General features: G+C 39.1%; 2 protein-coding genes and 1 non-coding gene across 5 annotated transcripts in view; 1 reads left to right on the top strand and 2 right to left on the bottom strand.

The window, feature by feature from the left end:
• The window catches only part of elf1 (E74-like ETS transcription factor 1), a 40974-nt gene extending 23535 nt beyond the window's left edge, over window positions 1-17439 (bottom strand). For 2 of the 3 annotated variants that reach the window (XM_042418081.1, XM_042418083.1), the window contains exon 1: window positions 15712-17439. The gene's annotated coding sequence lies outside the window, so the exon portion shown is untranslated. Of the gene's footprint in view, window positions 1-4865; window positions 5309-15711 lie in introns of those variants that run through there. The other variant, XM_042418082.1, reaches the window with a different exon arrangement.
• trnae-uuc lies at window positions 16783-16854 on the bottom strand. The gene has a single exon. It is a non-coding gene; the product is annotated as a tRNA-Glu (tRNA).
• A 140-nt stretch (window positions 17440-17579) lies between the features above and the next one.
• On the top strand, window positions 17580-21680 carry ube2a (ubiquitin-conjugating enzyme E2A (RAD6 homolog)). The gene is made up of 6 exons (XM_042418084.1): window positions 17580-17757; window positions 19133-19213; window positions 19401-19426; window positions 20039-20128; window positions 20283-20371; window positions 20584-21680. Exons 1-6 carry the CDS (start codon window positions 17714-17716, stop codon window positions 20710-20712), a joined length of 459 nt encoding a protein of 152 aa, XP_042274018.1. The 5' UTR covers window positions 17580-17713; the 3' UTR covers window positions 20713-21680.
• The last annotated feature ends 29 nt before the right edge of the window (window positions 21681-21709 follow it).

The following is a 21709-nucleotide window of genomic DNA, read 5'->3' as shown; positions in this document are numbered from 1 at the left end:
CTGAGGCTTCCAGACACAGACACCATTGCAGCTGGGTGTCTGGGACCAAAGCCTCCGAAAACCATGTGGTAAATCAATTTCCCTCAGTGCCTGGGTCAGAATGCCTCTTTGTACCAGGAGGTGATACTGCATTAAAGCCGACATGATGTTTAAATTAACACAAGGGAGTGTGAGGGAGTTGGCAATAGACACCAGATAAAACATAAAAGATAAAACATAACCGTTTTATGTTTACATGCATCTCAAAGTTGGAAGCCCATTTTTGAGCCATGTTACATTATGCAGGGTGGAACCAATATAACTGGAAAGAAAAAAACACTGTGGATGTCTTTTCAGGCTATTGCATTATACAGTGCTGTGCTAACAGTTTCTAGCTGTCAGCTAGCTGGTAGGAAAGACATACATGCTTCTATTTCTGTATTTATAAATACAATTACAAATGTCCAAACTTCAAACACAGTCAGAGCTCAACAGAAGCCTGTAATGGATTTTTTTATGAGGTTCTACATGCTGCTTTCATCTCGTGCAAAATAAACTTGCACCCAAAGTTCCCTTCATCCTCATGAGCTCAGTGTGAAACTTACGTGGCAGATAAACTTCATCAAGATAAATGATTTATCAGCATTTCCACAATGAGTAGTTCACTAGAGAAAATCACTCAGTGTATTCTAGAGTTGCAACTGATCATTAGTGTCATAACTGATTAATCTGTTGGGTATTTTTCCAATTATTTGATTAACTGTTGGGTCTATAAAGTGTTTAAATACTCATCACATTTTCCCCAAGCCAAAAATTACATCTTCAAACTGGTAGTTTTGTCTGAGGAACAGATCAAAACACAAAAGATATTCAGTTTAGACTGATATAAAACAGAAAAAAGGTAACAAATTGTCACATTTGAGAAGTTGCACCCAGAGAATGTTTGGCAATTTTGCTTGAAAAAACTCTTTTTTTTGCTGACTACTTTTCTGTTGATGGACACACAATTATTCAGTATATGTATAGTTTATAGCTTAATATCACTGCTTTATGCTATTAAAAGGCAAGTTGTTTCTAAAATTACAATCTCAACAATATTAGCTTTTGTAGCTGGCTATCTAGTTCTAGTATTTGCTGAATTCAAGTATCACCTAAATGTTATCCACTAAAAAGTTAAGTAAATATTTATTCATAAATGTATATAAATCCAGCTTGGTTCATCTGTTGTAACAAGGCTCTGTTAAATTTCTAAGTTGACCTGTTTACAGCCATGTTAAGAGGAGACTCTTGTTTTTTTGCTAACACAGGATCTGTGCCCTGACCGGCATGGTACATTGCATAACCAGGAGTGTTATCAAAAGGTGTGACCTGATATTCCACATATCATCTCTCTCTCTGCTGCACTCTCTTTCGTTCTTTCTCTCTCATGACGCACTTGTCTTTCACCCATTTCAGCCTAGTGGGCGTTATGAGTCGTCTACTTCTGGGGCCTTCTGAGACAAATAACAGGTGATAAATAGGGCTATTAGCGTTCACATGCTTCATAGTTTCTGGTGTATTTAAAGCTGTTAATGTGATAAATTAACAGTGAAAATTTCAAAATGTGTCTTTATCAAAAGATGTGATATGTGAAACTTACGTACCATAAGGTGCACTCATTGTCTTGTCACTTCACTTCACAAATTACTGTATAATCTCTGAGAGATCTAAGACAACAATTAGATGTTTTGGAACAAGTAGCTTTTTTCAATCACTGAGAGAGCTGGCATTACGTCACATCCTTTTCAGTTCTCAGGAAGTCTGAAGAGCATCATCACTGCTTCTCGACACAAATCAAGATAAATGTCATTTTTCTGGACTGAAATGAAATCCGTCCGGTAAGAGAAAGCAGAGTCTGGGCTCTGTGTTCAGATGTGATGATCACATCTCTGGTTCGACATGTACTTCAGAACAATGGGCTACCAGTCCCAGCATGCTCTGAGTATGAGATGGTTGCAACATTGGTTGCTCAATAGATTTTTTAAACTTTATTTAACAAGGGAGGTTTCCATACAATACCTGCAATACATTAACACAGGTACACGTTTGGCTTTGAATTGCTAAGTGCAGCTACATCTGGACCACCTGGAAACACAGTATGTGCCTTGCTCATTGGCACCTTGATAGCAGTTGTTAAGGTAGAGGAGAATGTTATTCATTAACTTTCCCCACCCAGATTTTCCCGGCTGGTCACAAGAGTTAAAACTTCCCGTCACAAGTCTACTTCTCTAACCTTTAGGCCTCCGTCCTCTCCAGAAAAAGAGAGTACTATGGAAATGGAAATGGCAAAGCAGAAATGGAGAAACTGACATGGAAACATGATGCAAATCCATCCCTGGGCAAAATGAAAGAGCCAGCCAAACAAACCATCAAAGCAGAACAGGCATTCTGACACTGCTTACTTCTAATAACATTTTCCAAACAGGGTTATTAAAAGCTAATGACTGCAGGTTTAATAAGACATATCAGCTAGTTTCACTATGAACTCACTAGTTTTCTACATCCCACTCTTGGAAATGGAAAGTGAAGAGACAGTCATCTGGTAAAGAGAGCTGAATGAACAGGCTACAAGCAAACTTGTTCACATAAATCTCATTGGAGATGATGAAAATTATACTTGTCATAGCCAATATAATGTGTCATTCAAAAATACTTCATTAGAGACAACCATGGGATTCTAGTCTCTTTTTGGTTATGAATATAACTTCTAACTTCTAAAAATACATCTATTTCTCCACTTGCATTTGCACATTAAGACCAAAAAGTTAGATCAAATGCTTTATATTTAGCCAACATTTATGATGATCCTTTTTTGAAAAAGAACAGTTTGTACCTTGCCTCATGAAACTGAAGTTGGCTCCATGTTTATTCTCTGTGTTTGTACCTGACCATTCAACATTGGCTCTGTGTTTATTCTTTTCCAAGCATGTGTCTGTAACATGAAACTGAATAAATCCTCCATATTTCGGCATGCGAGGACTGTAGTATTAGACTCCACCCTCCTCGTCATGCCCCTTCTCTTGCAACGCCTCCGTCATCTTGCCCAAGCCTAATGATCTAATTACAGGCTAAGACTTGTTGACTTTGTATTGAAAGAAGAGCCAACCTGACACTACTGTCCGGCCCCCCTCCCTCTTTTCACCAGCCTCTATGCCTCACCAAACAACACCTACAGTGTGAGTTCATCCTCCGAGGCACGAGGGCCTCATTTACAATCCAAATCAGGGTGGGCACAGAGTATGATGAAAAAGTTAGGTCAGATGCAAACTCATACTTGCTCAACACAACATAGCTATTCACTTACTGCGTAATGTCACTGCAGGTCTGAAACGCACAGAAAAGCCATTTTCCTCCTGAGTAAGGTCAAATGATCCAAACCTAATAATAGTCCAGTAACTTCTCTAAACCAAACTCTGAAGGTCTTTGGTATCTTTGATGTAATCTCAGTTGCCTGTCTTGGGTCTAAACTGCAAGTTACGTCAGGCATTACATCAACAAAATCATTCCTGAATGCCAAACCAATGATACAATCACAAGCTTAGTTCTTTTGTATATTACTACATAAAAAAGACCAAAATTGGATGAAAATATTAGGCCTGCCCTGGTTCAAGGTTTTTCTAGGACAACTTCACTGATCTGTAACAGCAGCATTTTAAGGTAGGTTCGATAAAAAAGAGTGTGTGAAATCTGGATGTTGCTCAAATGGTGCCTGTGTTTATTCAGAGATATGTATGTGTATGCGTGCACAGTGTTATGGTGTGGCCCACAAAGTGCAGAGTAGATTTCTGGTGAAACAGGAAGCGTGCTTTTATCTCTGCTGTACTGAGCAACTTTTGGAAACAGATACTGAACAACATAAGGCAGAATAATTGAACCGGTTGATGAAAAAAAAAAAAGACTTCAGAGAAGGTCAGTTAATACTGGTATAGAAGAGGAAGCAAAATACTGGGATTCACACTTCCTTGTGAATTTAATTCTAGGCCTTCTGGTCCTCAGCATTACAAGATGAGTTTGATGCGTGAAGCACTGCATGACTGACTCCATGCACAAGACTGCAGAGAGCAAAAAAAAAAAAAAAAAAACCAGCAAAACCACAACAGCATTTGTCTACTAATGCAGCAGTTAACATTTCGAATAACACTTTTATTAAATCTGAAAAGTAATCATGGATCAAAATTGACATGATGTGCAATTACTGATTACTACACCATGAACACACATGTGGGCTTGGTCAAGGGGTTTGCAAAATGCTGTTCCCGCCCTTGCTTCAACAAACCATATAAGGCAACAATTCATAAAAGAAAAGCAACAATGAGACATATCACTCTTATTACTTCTTAAAATGACAAACCATAAAACTCAAAACTATTACTTCATCTCACATGTCCTCAGTTCATAAAAAAGTGCCAATGAAGTTTGAGAAAAAATAGTTTGATATGTGCGTTACAACGTTAAGATTCACTTTATAAAATGTATGTGATAATAGTACTATGAATATTGTTTTGCTGTATCCCTGAATGATGTTTGATAAAGTCAGGAAGGAAAAGTTTGAGGGGAAAATTAACTTTTACTTACACAACTTACCAACCAAACTTTAATATGTCAGTTGCGCGAATAAAAATGCTGCAACAAAACACATTATGTAACCTACCTATCCGGCGCTTTACTTAAAATGACAACTGCCGTTATTATGCACTAAGAAATACAAATACATACGTTAATGCCTTATATATTGATATAAAAAATATAATACATATAAGCCACACCTGAAGCCATTTCTTTCCACTGACAACATCAAAATAGGTAAAGTGTAAGGAGGAGGAGGAGGAGAACAATCGATTACTAACCTCAAAGACACAGGATTCGGGTGACAAGGTCCATAATAGCAAGCAACCGAACAAGTGTAGATCTCAGTAACCAATGAAAATGAAGACAAAAAATAGACAACAAAAGGCAAAATGGGCAATAATCCAAGGTGGACAAAGCTGTCTGAAGGTGTGGACCACTGGCCAGCCCCACACCTCTTTCTCACAGCGACAAAAACAAAACTGGAGATGAGAAAAAAAAAGAGACAATGCAATGGCTGCTGTTTGAAACAGAAAAGGAGAAGTGTAGTGAAGCAACTTGTCCTCTCCCTATGAGTCACGCAGCACTGTCGCCATTGGTAGGGGAGCCCTGAGGCAGAATGCTTTCACCTGGCCAATCAGCGATCGGTATCTGCCCTCGATGCAAATCCTTTCAGGTGAGTTCTACGGCTAGCAGGGATTGGACAGAGCTGCGGCGGGGGAGGGGAGAGTAGAGAGGTCCAACTGGAGGGCCACACCTTAAGTAGCATGAAAGACGGGTTTCTCCTGCAGAGGAGGAGGAGGAGGAGGATTGCTGGAAGTGTAAGTAAACACTTGGACAGGTACGCACCTACTTTAGACTTTGACCACACATTATGGAGCAATCTAAGCATGGTGATTAAAATCTGTATGCCAGCTCAGAAGTAAAGTTCACATCTCTTTGTGTCCCATTAAAATGAATTGTGAGTCTATTAGGCATGTCAGGGAGACAGTTATGCTGCTGACTTGTGGGGGAGTTCGTCTATCTGAAGAAGAAAGACCCATAAAACAACTTCTACCAGTGGGAGGTACAAAGAAATGAAACTATAAAAGTCAACCGCATTTAGGTGTGAGATTACAGAAAAAAAAATTCTCCTCCTCCCTCCTTCTCCTCCTTCTACTCTTCAAGATTCAGTGATCGTGATCAAGGGAAAGCTCCTGCTGTGAGCAATCATCACATGCACAAGTACATCTGCATGAGTTAAAATGTGTGCATGTCTCTAAATTTACATTCAAGCTGTTATTTATTCTGTTTCAGGATGTTAGAGTCTGTATGGAACAAGTGTCACAGATGCTGTCGATGACACAGATCATTTTTACTAACACGCATCTTGTCAGTTAGGTATAAATAGATATACTTTATCAGAATCTTTATCAGAAATGACACTCTAGCAAACAGGAAGTGGTGGTCTGTGGTGATGGTGAACACTCTTGTCTTGACACTCTTGTCTGTGCACCATGTTTTTTACTGAACATCCCCTTATAATGTAGCATCTTTAACAGACGCAAAAAGTCAGATATTTAAATAGATAAATAAACGCAATCTGGTTTAAATTGGGATCATTGGAGAGGAACACAAACATAAACTATCATGGCACTAGGAGATTGATATTTGAAAAATGAACCCAATAAACTCAATTGCAACTGCAGTGGAGTCTGTTTGTCACGGACCCCCAAATCACCCTCTCAATCTCCACCGAGTGCTCTCATCATCACATTAATTCTTCCTGGCCTTGGTTCAGTTCAGTTCAGCTTGGAGTAGAAAGCAGCTGTTTGCTTCGCAGCAAATTGATAGCCTTGCTGTGAGGGAAGGTTACACCAAACAAGCTCCATTTATCACCGCCTGTGGAAATACTGTCCACAACCCAAAGCCTTGGAGGAAACTGTTCACTTCTTGTGATATAAACTCTTAAAAGGCTAATGGGCCTCAGCACAGTTAAAACCCAGGACAGCTATGTAAACATTCATAAACACACGCATGCATCTACACAAGCAAATCTAATTTCCATGTCACTCGCCTTACAGATAATCTGAATCTCTGTACCAACACCAGCGAGTCTGAAAACATTAGTTGTGCCTAATGGAAAGCTGCAAACGTTCTTCAGGTTTCTGTCCATATTCAAGATGTAGTGAATCTGCTTAATCTATGCTGACAGCAGTACTGCCTCACAAAGAAACTGAAACACTGAAGTTGAGGAAAAGGGGTTTTGAAGTTTGATGGTGCAACTGCAATGTATGAACTTCCCCTATGATTTGATTTAACAACTGACTCATTTTTATTTTATGTTGTACATAACAAACACAATCATGAAGATGTTGCAGCTACAAAACTGATTTTTCAGTTAAAGTTAACAGTTTGGAAAAGCTGCTAGCTGTCACTGCCCCATGACTAGCGTTAACCATCTGGTGTGCAATCAGTGTTTTAGTTCCTGAAATTTTTACATGTTGTTTTTTTATTGAAAATTACACATTTTTATGGCATAATAATTTTTACATGTCAAAAGATATCCTAGTTATTGTGGCTGCCTCTGGCAACACAATTGCCTATTCTGCCCTACAAAGCCATAATGCAGTAATGAGTAAGACCTGAATCTGATTTTTATCCTTTATTTGACCCTTATTCAACATCTTACAAATCAGAGATTGAAATTCCATTTATATATACACACTGATCATTCTGATCCTTAAAAAAGGCTTCAAAGGAAAGGAAACGTCTGCAATAAATTGAGGAAGTAGCAGAATAGTTTTCACTGCTCAAGCATAACTCCAGTATCTTCTTTACAACTTTGAAAAGAAAAGAAAATCGTAATGGGACTGTATGCCAATAATTGTGGTTAATCAACTGTGTCCTAAACTATGTCCCCAACAGAAAATCTCTTAAAAGCAGCAAACAAACAGATGAGCGCACATGGCTGGCATTGAAAACACTTCATGACCTTCCCTCAATTAATACTAATGAGCACAGTTACTCATGGTGTCTCCTGAGCCAGACACAGCAGTGTCCTTGTAGTTTTCCGTTAGAGGAACTACAAGGACAGTGCTAGAGGAACTAGAGTGATGTGTAATCATAAATGTAAATGTAACCAAGTCAACATTGTGGCTGTGTGAACAAAAAGTAATACAGTTAGGATTTCTAGCAAGTATTATGACATTTCAGAGGTTCAGAATGAATTCAACATATGAAAAAAGCTTTTCCAATTATCCAATTACCTGCCCAGTCTAATTGGTGCTGAATGTATTTCAATGGACGGCAAAGAAATTCAAACAATGGCATATGTTACGGCATCATATATGATGTCTTCTTCTGAAACACTCAATAAGTAGGACTTAAAGGATCAGTCAATTAATTTTTTGATAATAGTTTTGGAAAAATAGTTTCAGTCATTTATCATGTAAAAATAGAAATAATAATAATGTTAGAAGAGATTGCTTTATTGTGTTTTTAGTAACTTATAATGGGCAATTGTCATTATGTTGAAAATAATTATTTGCTAAGCGCTTATCAGATTAATTTATCACAAACAAAAAGACTGAAAACAGTTCATTACAGCTCTGATAGTTTGTAAGGTCAGAAGCACACTAACATATTGTTTACAGTTCAATAATTAACCTTTCCTTCTGTCAAATAAAAATAAAATTAATCTTACATGTTTAAGTTCATTTTTGGGAGAAAAAAGACAGACTGAAGAAGAAAACCACTGATTAAAAGTTGTCGTCCAATAGCATATGAGTAGAAAAGTCTGAAATCTAGACACAACTGTAAACACTCCTGAATGACGTGAATAAAGTGTTATTGTGAATTTTACTTGAACACACAGAGAAAAAAAAACCTGTTTGCACTTATTGTCCCCTATGAGTTTACAATCCTTCCAATTATCTTTTGTAATACCGAGTGCAAACTCACCCAGATTTGCACAACAAATCAAATCCAAACTCTGGGGGAAAAGCAATAAAAATGAAGATGTTTAAATTGCTGTTGCTTCAAGACATGTCACTGGGATAAAATTTAATTCCATCCGCAGTGTGAAAACACAAAAAGCCTGTCTCACACAGTGCACTGTGTGTCTTGCTGTATTCCTACAATGGTGCTGTATTAACTTGAGCGAAAAAAAAAAAAGCCTTGACGTGTGATCAGTGCAGAGCCACATGACCCTGCAGAGCAACTGAAGGGACACACCTTTCCTTTGCAGGCTAAGAATGAATAATAAGCTGCTGGTTACTGTCCTCATCAACCACAACAGAAGCAGGCCCCATTTTCTGTGGTATGTCCCCATTTAAAGGAAGGGCACAGCAACACTTTGCACCAATAAGACTGTGTGGTTAAAGCCTCTGTGAGTGAATATCAGTCCTCTAGATCATGCACAGTGTTAACTTTCTTGTTTGTCAGTGTCATTTTGAGCTGCCATGCTGGTAAACATGTTAATATGACAGTATTTCATTTCTAGGACAATAAGTAACAAATTTATCAAAAGCCAAGTGTTATCTAAGCCTGCTTATATGGGTCAAAGATTAAAACACAGCCCTCAAACAGGAGTAGTGATCACTATGTTTTGCTTTCACTTTGTTTCCCTCTTGAACTTGATTCATTTGATACACTTTATCTAAGCATGCCCTCCAAAATTTGCACCAGGCGAGCCACTCCACCGAGATCTGCACTCAGAAAATTCAGATCATTCAGTTTTACAGCAGCGTTGGAGTACCATGGACTCATAAAACCTGACAAACATTTTGAAACAATCCTTGACAGGATGAGATATAGGAGCCTTTAGAGGACGCACAGGATTATTTGTGTTGCTTGGAGGTCATTTGATGGCTTCTCCAGCCACTCAAACACAGAACAGGGAGGCGCTCAGCTGAGGATGTCAGACGCCGGCGTACAGGACAGAAATGCACCCCACAGGAGACACAGCCTGAGGTAAACAAGAGGGCAGCAAGGTGTTTTAATTAACGCCACTCAGATGGACAAAGAATTAATGTGTAAGAAAACACTCAAAAAACATCTGTCATGTGTAGGTTGTAGCGAAATGTACAGTTATTTTGGTTTCAATCAGGCCAGCTGATTGAGGCCAGACTGCTGCTATTACTTGATGAGCTGACAGGTCACAGCGCTATGAAAACGTTAACATTCTTGGACAGTGACCATCCTGAGCTAAGCCAGGATCTAAGATGACTTACTGCTGACTGAGCATATAGATAAACAAAGAACCAACAAAGTGCTGTGTAGGTGTCAAGCTAACTATACAGATGACATATTTAATGTGCATCAGCTCGGCCTACTGTGAGTGATTCATACTTCTGAGGAGAGAATGAAACACAGACCACAGGCCTGTGGCAGATAATATGCTCTTCTATGCAGACTGTTCTTTGGTTTACGTGACTTTCCTCAGAATGATATGTGACTTTAACCACATACACACACACTTAAACACACTATATACCAGAGTGTCAAACTCAAGTTAACTGGAAGCCACTGGGCTGGGTTGTTCTCTCCTTGGGGGGGCTGCTTCAAATGTTCTTTTCTGATAAAAAAATTAAAAAAAATACCAAGCTGGGCAACTGAGCAAAAAAGATCCAACTATCCACCTACCCAGAAACTGTCTGTGCTCCAGTCAGCCTTTTATTTTAGGTTTACAAATAAATATTTTAGTGTCACTGTCAGGTAATCTGAAGCAAATCTGAGTGTTGGTGATCACAGTTAAAGTGTTTTTATTGACAAGTTGTGCAACTAGACATCACATACTAAATGTTAGATATGAAATAAAAGGCCATTCTTTATGTTTTGACTTTGCAGCCCTATCAGAACATTAAATCATTAATAATTAATTAAAAGTGGAGACAACCAAAGTGGGAAACATTTAATTAATTTGCAGACTGGATTTAATGATAAATTCTGAATATGTGGAGGGCATTATGAACATTTTCCCCACACTATACTTTCCCCTTCTATATACTGTGGGTTAAGTGCAGTTACCACAGTATTCAACATATCCTCTGAGTGGGTTGGCCAATAGGTTTTGACGAGTGAGGACTAGCTGGGGTAGTAGCATTAGCTCTATTGCTTCCTAGTCTACATACACACATGCAGACAGCAACATCATTAAATATTAACCACACAGAGTAGGCCAACAATCCAGATCATCCATATCACACCTCTGTGGGCTGTAACAGCTACCTGCAGTCCAGTTTCTACAAACAGAAAGCGTCCGTTGCTTCGCCACTTACCACAGTACAACTGACTCTCATATAGACACGTAAGAATCATAAACAGTCACTGAGTTTTAGATATTCCATCTGCGACACACCAGCTAATTCAGGCGGCTCCAGTGTTCGCCAAAGGCCGGCAGTTTTTAACCCGACGCCTAGTTTATCTCAAGCTCATTATTTATAAAATGCCATGAGGCCCTAAGAGCATATTGCTCTGTCACTCAGAGCCTTGATTATAATACCCATTGGCTGCATGCAGTTAAATAATTCAACAAGCCCGAGGACAGCTTGTCACTCTGAAATTAACTGAAAAAAAAGAGGAAAAATTTACTGATGGTGAAGACAGACAACTGCCTTTCAGCGGATGTGGTGAACTGCCAACGCTCACTGAAAAAATCTGTCAACTTCGTCTTTGCTCTAATTGGACACATTTGTGAGTTTGTTGACAGTTGAATGAGGAAAAGATCAGTTGGTTTCTTGGGGCAAAGCTCACTGTTTGAACCCAAGCAACGCCGGCTGAGGGTGACTCATGAAAGGCCTCCATGAACCATTCACTACCACCTCATTAGCTCTAAGAGAACATGAAGATAATAAGAGACAGGGTGAAATATCATATTATGTGCCTGAGTTGCAGACAAAGCTAGTTTCTATTTTTGTGAGGGACTACTTTCTGTGGTCAAACTACGGTAACATTACAAACCAAGCCACTCCTAAATGTAATTACACATACATCAGTGATACAGCTTGCTGCACCGTGTGCTTACATGCAGCTCAGCAGGCATCATAAAAATATCTAAGTAATGTGGTTAACTAATCTCATGATGTCAACATGCTGCCAGAGTGAACACCATATACTCTGATTCATCATACAGTAGTTCTCCCTGCAGACAGAGACATATATTGAGGCTAAGGTTGTGTGATAGAGGCAAAAATATCATATCATGATATTTTTTTGACACTGAAATTTCACTGATTCTGCCTTTAAAGTGGCTATAATCAATATTCTTTGTAATAACAATGCATCAAATGACAATGTGTAATGTCAGAGGTGTTGCTCGTAGACATGAACCTACAGAGAATCATCACCCGACTCTGCAGCTCCCCTCGGCTTTACAGAGCTTCATGGCAGAGTATCAGCTCATTGTTTACCTGTCCGGCTGCAACTTTACTGTTTTGGTTCACTCTCACCGCTCTCATAGCGATGTTTTTGGCACCAAACAGCAAACAGACGCAGTTAGCAACTAGCCGGTGAACATAACGGAGCATTTAGCAGCTAAAGAGCCAGATGTTTCCCTCAGGAGTTACTAGAGACCAACACAGAGCTAGAAGAGAGTGAATCTTAGACTTACATTCATCAAGTGGACAGAAACATGACTCCAAATGATTGATAATGTTGCTTTGTAACTGATGGATGTGTAAATAAGCAACTGTTTGCTTACGGGTTCGCTATATCTTATTAACAACTTGTTTCCGCTGCCAAAAAGTGGCCAAAAAGTCAGTTGATGCAGGTTTAAAGCAGTAGTTTCAAACATTTTGAGACGTAAGCTTATTTGCTTTCTCGTTGAGAGTTAGATTTAGAAGATTGATACCACTTGGCAAGAAAGTAAATAAGTGTGTTTCCCAAAATGTTGAACTACTCCTTTAATTAAAATGGTGATGCTTTTATTCAAATAAAATATATTCTCACCACAAAGTTGTGCCTCAATGTGTGATTTTTATGAGTACTGAATAAAAAATTGCCAGCATACTTGAAGACATTAACATAAAGACTAAGTCTAACAAAATCAACCTTCACTACCTTAATTATATCACAACTACATACTTAAAATAGTCAAGCTGCCCTCTTTCTCATGCTAAAAATAGTTTCGACTGTAACTCTGGATTACATCATGACAATGCATAAATTCATGAAGAAACTCAGACTTAATGACTTGTCCGAGTCACATGTTTGTGAGACAGGCAGGCAGCATGAGAGTACAACGAGGTTACAGGTGGAATTTCCCCTCTCTCCTTTCTCTCTGACGTCATGTCCAGTAGCAGCGGTTTCCTGGCGCTGCTGCCTCAAACATGTCTGACAAGGTGATGTTCAGGTGTCAAAGGCTCAGGGTGGTGAAACAGCAGCGGTACAATTAAGGAACTTTGCAAACAGCAGTTCCCCTGCGAGCCTTCAACAGAAAACAGGCCAACATGGGGTATTTTTTTTTCTGCACGTAAAAAAAGGGAAGTTCAACAGTTTTATTTCTCTTTTCACAAGTCGGTTCCTGCATTTCTGCAAGTCATTTGAGGTTTCAGCCATCTCATATGATTGTTTGTTTAGTCAAAGCATATGAACATTGCCATCTTGTGGTTATTTCTAAGGCACCAAATTACAATAATTTACACCTAGAAGAAAGGGTCATTACTGTACATAAACATGGTGGCCTCGGAAAATATCATTCAGTTCCAGTATTACATTCTTTTTAAGCTTGAAGGGCTAAGTTAACTTTATTTTTGAGCATGTGTCAACACTTTTGCACTGTGGAATTACATTAAAGCCATGGATGAAACAGCAATGTTACAGGGAGGTTAACCTTTTTTTACAGACCACCACATAGGCCAACTTACTAAAGAAAAGACGGCTGGATTCCCTGTGCCTGTCTCTCACAAGGCCACTCTGAAAGCTTTTGTGAAACTGGAGTGCTGCTTTCTAAATAGGATAAAAGCTCAGTTCTTCTTTTTGTGTAGTCAAATCAATATCCAGAAGGCCATTAAGGCGGACGGGCAGGTCTTAGGCAAGAAGAAGAAGTGTCTGATGTCTGAGGAGCCCTCGTCACTAAAGGGAGAACAGAACAACTCTCTATTGTTGTCCATGGTCATCATTGCACTCCTCAGCTGCTCAGACTGCTGATGGTGACATCACTGTCACAGGATAAGAAGACTACCGGGAACTGCATTAGCCACAACCGCACAGTCTTCAATCAGCAGTGTGAACCCACAACACAACACACACAACTGACCATACATCTATAGGCCTGTGCAGCATTAAAGCTATCAAAGCAGAGAGAGAAGGGAGGGGAAAAAAGAGGCTGAATATGTGGGCAAAAGCATGGCAGGATGCTTCTAAAACAACGGCACATGCTCGAAACAAACAAGACGACTCCACACTGGAGGCAAAGTATATTTGGAAAGTCTTGTTCTGGATAATTGCTTTCAGTGGATTGAAGTTTCCAATTATCCAAGAGCCTCTGCCAGCGTTCCCACCATGGGAAAACTGTAGGGGAGGGGAAGAAGGGTGGGTGAAGGGTTGGTGGGTCCAGCTGGTCCTGTCTCTAGTGGGACTGACAAGCCAGAAGCTCGTAACTCTTCCCTCTTTCCCTCTGCGTCACGGCCGCCTCGTCTGAAGGGAGCAACTCCAGTCGACCAATGAGAATCTGTTTGTCTGTCCCATGATACAAGCATCTTAGCCCAAAAATGTAAACATCTGGCAAACATTTAGACTTGCCAAAGAATAGGGTTGATCAACTATTCAAAAAAAAAAAAACCTAAAAAATGATTCTGTCAAGAATTCCAGAAATATATTTATGGAGATGAGACATAAACATTAGTTTATATTTGTCCTCTGAGAGAGAACGGAGTCTGTGAACAACTTTCTCCAAAATCATCTCTCTCGCCCATTTTAGCAAATATTTTAAGTCTGAGGCTGTGTCAGTGGAACGGGTGAGTCAGATTATCAGTTGTTGCTATAGGTTTCATATCAAGAGATCAACAGGGCTGCAACTAAGTCTGCCGATATGGTAAAACAGCGAAAAATGCCCATCACAGTTTCCCAAGATCCATGTTGACATACTTCAAACTGCTTGTTTTGTCTGACCAGTGGTCCAAAAGCAAAAGATATTCAGTTTACTATCATCGAAGACTAAAATAAAACAGCAAATACCCACAGTTTACAAGCTGGGACCTGCAAATGTTTGGCATTTATGCTTAAAAAATTACCAAAAATGATTCATCAATAGTCCAAACTGGGGCAATTAATTTTCTGTTGACGGACAAATAGATTTATTGACCAATCATTTCAGCTCTAATGCTAATGAACTCTACTCTGAGGCAGTGAGTGCAAGTGTAACCATATTCAAATTGTTCTGAGTGAATTAGATTCATATTTTCCAGGTTTTCTAGGCAAGACATTGAAGGCGATGCCACATCTGGACTCACAGACCCGAGTCAAGACATATTTTTGACTAGTGAGGACAAAATAAACACTTACATAACTGAAATATAGTATTCAAGCTATTATGAGTATAGTAAAACGCAACTAAGTACTAAACACTGTGCTGGAATTCCTCTTATTCCTCTTATATGGAATTGTGACTGCTATCTGATATGTATAAATAGATTATTATGACACAGTTGTAGCTGTAGCATTGTCAGAGGAGAGGGGGGGGGATCTCTGAAGCACTGAATTGTCAAGACTTTCTGCAAACACACACACACACACAGCCACACAAGCCATCAGTCCAGTCACATGCCGGCTGACTGACACAAAGGGGGAGTCACAGAAATCTATGGAGTAGTATACAAACCAAAGCAAAGCCTATAGGTCATGAACCCCAGAGGCTACCCACTCACATCATATGAGTTCAGTCATGCTCTTTTAGTTGTAGCCTGATAAACTTTTGAGTGCTGACAGTCTCATATTGGGGGGGAAATGCATTCAAAGGCCTCTGGACAACAGTGTGATTCCAGTATCTGCTTTTTTTCACATAAACAACCACATGAAATTTAATCTACCTCAACATAATCCCAAAGGGGAATGTTAATAATGCTGGCAGCATATACAGTTACATTAAGCTATACAGTCACAAGAAAGCAAACGTTTTAAAACATGGGTTTTAAATAAAATACTCACCCTGGTAGAAGTTGTCAGCAGCGCAGCATTATTCCCTGGCTTTATTCTGGTAGATACAGACTGTCCTCATGAAACACGGTGACGTTAGAAAAACATTATCCCCGGCGCGTCTTCACTGCGAGTTGGAGACTAAACCGTGCAATAGCTACATCATCGCACAGTCACCGGTCAGATTTTTTACCCTCCCGCTGCTGCTTTCCTGTGTTTCCTGACACAAGGTTGCAGTTTTCTCCGACAGGGGCTGATGCGTGGGGAATTCCTAGCAGTCACATTTTCCTGGGAAGTGATTGGCCCGGCACCAAAGTTTGGCTGTAGCCTGGCAGCAGTAAGCGAAACCAAAGGAGTCAGGACAGGTTTTAGTAGACATAAGCATCGAGAGGGATGGAAGCAAGATGTCTATAAAAAGAACTAAAAAAGAAAAATAGCGTGTTTTTTTTTACTGCCCGCGGTATATCTCATCGTTTAAAAAGTACATATTGATTAACACTTTGTTCTCAACCGATATTAGTCGATTATTTATGCTGTAGCCTTCCATCAGTTAGGCTAATAGCTATGAAGTTTGCACTGTCAGTTAGCTATAACGGTTAAACAATTTGGTATCTAAGCAACGGTTAACGTTAATATTTAGTTAACGGTTACGCGGTCACAGGTGTTGTTAAAAAATGTTATGGCAACTGCTTCTAACGCGATTTTTAGAAGTTTCGGCCCGGAAAAATGTCGGTAAACAGCCTTTAAATGTCGGCTCTAGTGTGAGTTTGTCTTCCTGTTCTACGTTAGACAGCGATTAGGGAAATATAAGTGGGAGATGTGCATCTTCCGGGATTGTCCAAGCCCTTGTTAGATGGGAGCAGTTGGGGACTGCTGGCCGGGCGGGGTCGAGACAGTGGATTCTCTGGAAATGATGAGGGCATGTTGCGGTGGCTGTATCATATAACCGACAGTTAAAAACGCCCATGTTTCCATTTGTCACTAATTGTGTTCTATCAAAGTTGATACATAAAGCGTATCGTGTGTTTTGCAATAATGAAATGAACCGGTTAATGTTCTTCTGGCAAAAAAGAAAAAGTGACGTTCCCATACCGGGAGTCGAACCCGGGCCGCCTGGGTGAAAACCAGGAATCCTAACCGCTAGACCATATGGGACTGATGCTATGTAGTGGAAGACATGTGTTTTATCTCTATGTTTGTCATTCAGCTAAAGTTATCCTTTTTCTGATTATTTTGTGTTTATGTTTTTTCAATACTCTAACACAAAAATCCAAAAATCTGTAGTTGCCATGGTAGTTAAATGTCACGGTTGAGACAGTCAAATGTTATTTATTTTATATCGGGTCTATGGCGTAGTTTACAACAGTTGGTAGCTAGGTGCCATCTAGTGGTCTATCAATGTAACTGTAGAGTTAACGCAGGCCATAAGTACCTTGCGTTAGTAACCGTCACGGGTTTTAGCTGAAGTAGCTGATTGATTATGGAATGCGCGTTTGAATTGATCGATAGACTGATGAGGAAAAAAGGAATATGATGAAGAGGGAGGTAATAAAACGTTAAAAAACACGAATCCGTACCGTTTTCCGAACAAACTAAATATGGGTGCTAAACATATGACGTAATTTTCGCTGGAATGATACAAGTATGCAGACGGGGTACTCTCATATATACAAAAATACTCTGGCTATATTTACAACGAGCTTACGTTATATTTAAACTTCTTGACATATGTAAACTGGTGTATTATATAGCATCATGTTCAAAGATAAGGTTAGTTTGCGTATATGTGGCTATACAGCTCACCAAATTAGGGGCCAGACAATGTTAACGTCCTCTTTCTAACCCAGATGGTAGCGTCCTCTGAGCAGCAGAGGCAGCCAAATATTTGACAAACTAGCAATCGTTGCCCAGCCAAGCTCGGTGTTAAAGTAACAACCGAGAAAAAGAAAATACATTTTACTCAACTAGAGCCGCTCACGTGTATGCTAGGGATTTAAGTTTTCCTGTGAGCAAGATGTCAACTCCAGCAAGACGGCGTTTAATGAGAGATTTTAAACGGTAAGCGAAAAGAAAACAACAGAGAAGTAGCTATGGCTAACATTAGCAACCTAAGGCTAGCGTGTTAGCATTCTAAACAACAGCACCACCATCAAATAATAATACAGTTAGGCATATAAACACTGTTAGACTGTAGTCGTATGTTTGTCTTCCGTGAGGGTAAAGTTACTTGCCGTGTATTTGAGGTAGTAACGTTACTAACAAGATAACGATTGGTAAGTTATAGACAGGTAACGATAGCTGTTAACGTCACTAAGAGGGCGCTGACACCAGCGTTAGCAAGGCAGCCGAGAAAGAGTAGTAACGTTGATGTGTAACTTTTGGTAACTGTTCGTTTTCTCCGTTGCTGCGATTTAATATCATATGTAATGTAAACACTTATTCTTGAACCTTCCCTGAAATGGTTAATACCTCTGATCAGATATAATGTATGTGGGGTGTATTTATTACGGAGAAGAGACGATTCAAACAATCCGAGACATTATTGAATAAATTGCAATCCACAGCCAGATGAAACATTTGGTAGATGTACATTGTCCTAATACACTCTGATCAAGGGAGCTCCTATCCCTAGGCGAAGAGAGATTTCTATGTAAGCCTGAGGATAAGCTATACCATCTGCCATGCAGTCACTAAAAAAGCTGCAGATACACAGACATCGCACATGGTTTCTTATCCCTGATCTACAGTATGTTGCAACTAAACAGTGCTGATGGTCACAGAGTCCAGAACTTAATCTTGGTTGGCCTGCGACCAGAATCAAACACCACTGTATTTTGACAACGTGACTTATGGTACTTTTTAGATGATTTGTACACAATAAAACCTTGATAACCATTCATTATAAAAGTAGTTCAAGTAGATAAAGGCTTTCATTGTTCATTGTCACTCAGGTAGTACAGTCCACTGTAGACATGTCTAGTAAATTATTTTACAGTATAACTACACTAGTATTACGATAACAAGAGTTCCAGACACTTTGTGTTATTTCATAATATTAAGATTGCATTGATATCCCGCCCCAACTGTAAATCAGGGTGGAGTGTTTCTCACTCATAATTGTGCACCGCAAACTCAGCCCTCCTTCAACACACAATTGCCCACCCCAGGCTTAGAGATTGGTATTCATGTTTAATATTCAACAGACTTTTGCAGGTCTCTGATTCGTACATTAGAAGCTTTACTCTGCCATCTAATATTATTAATGACCTTCCTGTTGAGTTGTTGTTAAGAAAATGTAGTTATATTTTGTAAATTCACACAAAACTATTACTAGGAGTATAATGCATCTTGTGGTGATGACTTTGACTTAAATGCTCTGTCTGAAATCACCTTTGTTAAGTTCTGTCTACTGTGTCTTTACTGTGTCTTTTAGGCTGCAAGAGGATCCTCCAGCAGGGGTGAGTGGGGCCCCATCAGAAAACAATATCATGGTGTGGAACGCTGTCATTTTTGGGTAAGTTAAATTAATTTATCAACTACAACAGAGATGGTTTTAGACACTTCAGCAGTCATTTATTTTTGGAGAGCTATTTATTGCTTGTGTTTGGACGTAAAATATGTGTTAATGTTAGTGGGTTTTGAGTTTTAAGGCCAAGCATTTTGCAAGTTGACTTACCACCTGTCTGTTATCTGTCTTTTAGACCAGAGGGAACACCTTTTGAAGATGGTAAGTCTTCTCTAAAGCTCTAAATGAGTCTTAACTTTTTACATCCATATCATTTTTCTGCCCAACACTGCTATTAAAGTTATCTAGCAAACATTCTTGAGTATTCTGTGCTTTGAGTCGTGGACGGTAGTGCATAAAATTTTAAATGATGTCTACATGAAACTACAACTACTGAGCAAGTCTACTACATGATTTTAAAAACGTGTAATTAATAAGTAATACGTTATTTTAAAAAACTAAGTATGGTGCTGGTTGCCCAAAGGGGGCAAACCGTGAGCTTGGATGGACCTCCCATGTCCACATCATTCATGAGAGAATTATTCTAGATGCTTTTGGACTTTTAGATGTCCTTTTACAGGTACCATTTCACTACTAGAGTCAGTTTCTGATCGTTATTACTCAGCAGCTGAGTTACAGTGTCATATCAGCATCACCAAAACAACCAGCCAGGCTGATACATGGATTTTCCAACAGGCTTTATTACTGTATCACCATAAGACCATGACTACAGCTTATTTATATCACCCTGTTGCTCAGATTTTTGCGTTGTTTCTTTGTGCCCCACTTGTAGTCTGTTTCAATTTCTGCTTTGCCATTATTTTCTACTTTCAGGAACGTTCAAACTTACCATTGAATTCACAGAGGAATATCCAAATAAACCTCCAACAGTGCGATTTGTCTCCAAAATGTTTCATCCAAATGGTACGTGTGTATTTGATGTTGAATAATTGCACTGATAATTGAAACTGCAGTAATTAAAAGTTGTAACATTTATTCTTTTTCTATCCCAGGAAATACTGACTTTTTTTCTGAATCATCAGGCTAAAAAAAGATTTATGTTCTTTATGTTTTGCAGTGTATGCAGATGGCAGCATATGCTTAGATATACTTCAGAATCGTTGGAGTCCAACCTATGATGTCTCTTCAATCTTAACTTCAATACAGGTAATCAAATAATCGTTTTGCAGATTTATACATGATGTGCCAGTGCCAGATCAAAAATGAGAAGAGGAAATAACACCCTCACCAGATTTTTAAACAATCAGAAATTTTATATGTTTTGGCTGCCCCCAGTCCTGAACATCTGACATCTATGATAATGTCATAAACATTTTTAGAAACCTAATCCACTGACATTCTTTGTTGTGTATTTAAAGTCTTTACTGGATGAGCCAAACCCAAACAGTCCAGCCAACAGCCAAGCGGCCCAGCTGTACCAGGAAAACAAGCGGGAGTATGAGAAGAGGGTTTCTGCTATTGTTGAACAGAGTTGGCGTGACTGTTGACCCCAGTTATCGTTCTGAGTATGAACAGTGTCCAGCCCCGAATCAAGAAACCACCGATCAAGAAAACAACCGATCTCACAGAAATAAAATGACACATCTTAAAATCCTTCTCAGTATATTTGTCCCATAACTGTTGCTAAGTTTGTATGCTGTTGTGTTGTGGCATTCACTCCTGCCGAATGCTATTGTTGGGCAATAGCGTATGTTTGTTAAAAGTTAATGTACCTTGTTATATCTGGGTTACTTGCTACATGCCCCAACTCTTTCTCTCTTTTTTTAAAAAAAAAAAAAACGCAATAGCCAGTCTCTCAGTTGTCACTTTTCTACCCGTTTATTTATACATAAAGTAAACTGGTTGGATGATTCAGTGACAGTTAATTAGATGTGCTTGCTGTGTGGTTTGCTGTGTAGATACCAACAAGTTCATATTTACAAAAAAAACCCCCAAAAAAACAAAGCTGTTCATGGGTGTTTTTCCTCCTGTTTCAGTGGGCTCACTCCTTTTGATTTTGTTCTTTCTGCCTTTTGAAAGCCTTTCAGATGGATCACTTAAACAGAAAATTAACTTGGCATGGACATCCATCCCTCCGACAAGTTGTTGACTCAACAGATGCCTTTGGGGGTCGTTTTTTTTTCTCTCTCTCTCTCAACTGTACTTGTAAAGCCATGCCTTTTGATTTTAAAAATGTTCTAGATATTGGTGAACACGTAATGTCCCAGAAACAAGACATTTAGTGCCCTCTCAGGACACTTAACTTTGTTTCATGCACAGATTTTCATAATGCTGACATTTAAAGGCTGTGTGAGAACATTTCTATGCTATTTTACAATCTTACAAATCAGCTGTCATAATAAGCTGATCATACTGTTTAAACAGGATGGTGTCTGTTTTCAGATTATAAAACTTTGCACTGGTAACCCATGTAACAAATTGTACATTTTCTTGTAAATAAAATAAATATACATTAGTTGTCCTTGTTGCCTTTTTATCTTAACA

The sequence above is a fragment of the Thunnus maccoyii genome, chromosome 8 (assembly GCF_910596095.1).
Source record: "Thunnus maccoyii chromosome 8, fThuMac1.1, whole genome shotgun sequence".
Taxonomy (NCBI): Eukaryota; Metazoa; Chordata; class Actinopteri; order Scombriformes; family Scombridae; genus Thunnus; species Thunnus maccoyii.
This window is presented reverse-complemented; position numbering and strand designations above follow the sequence as displayed.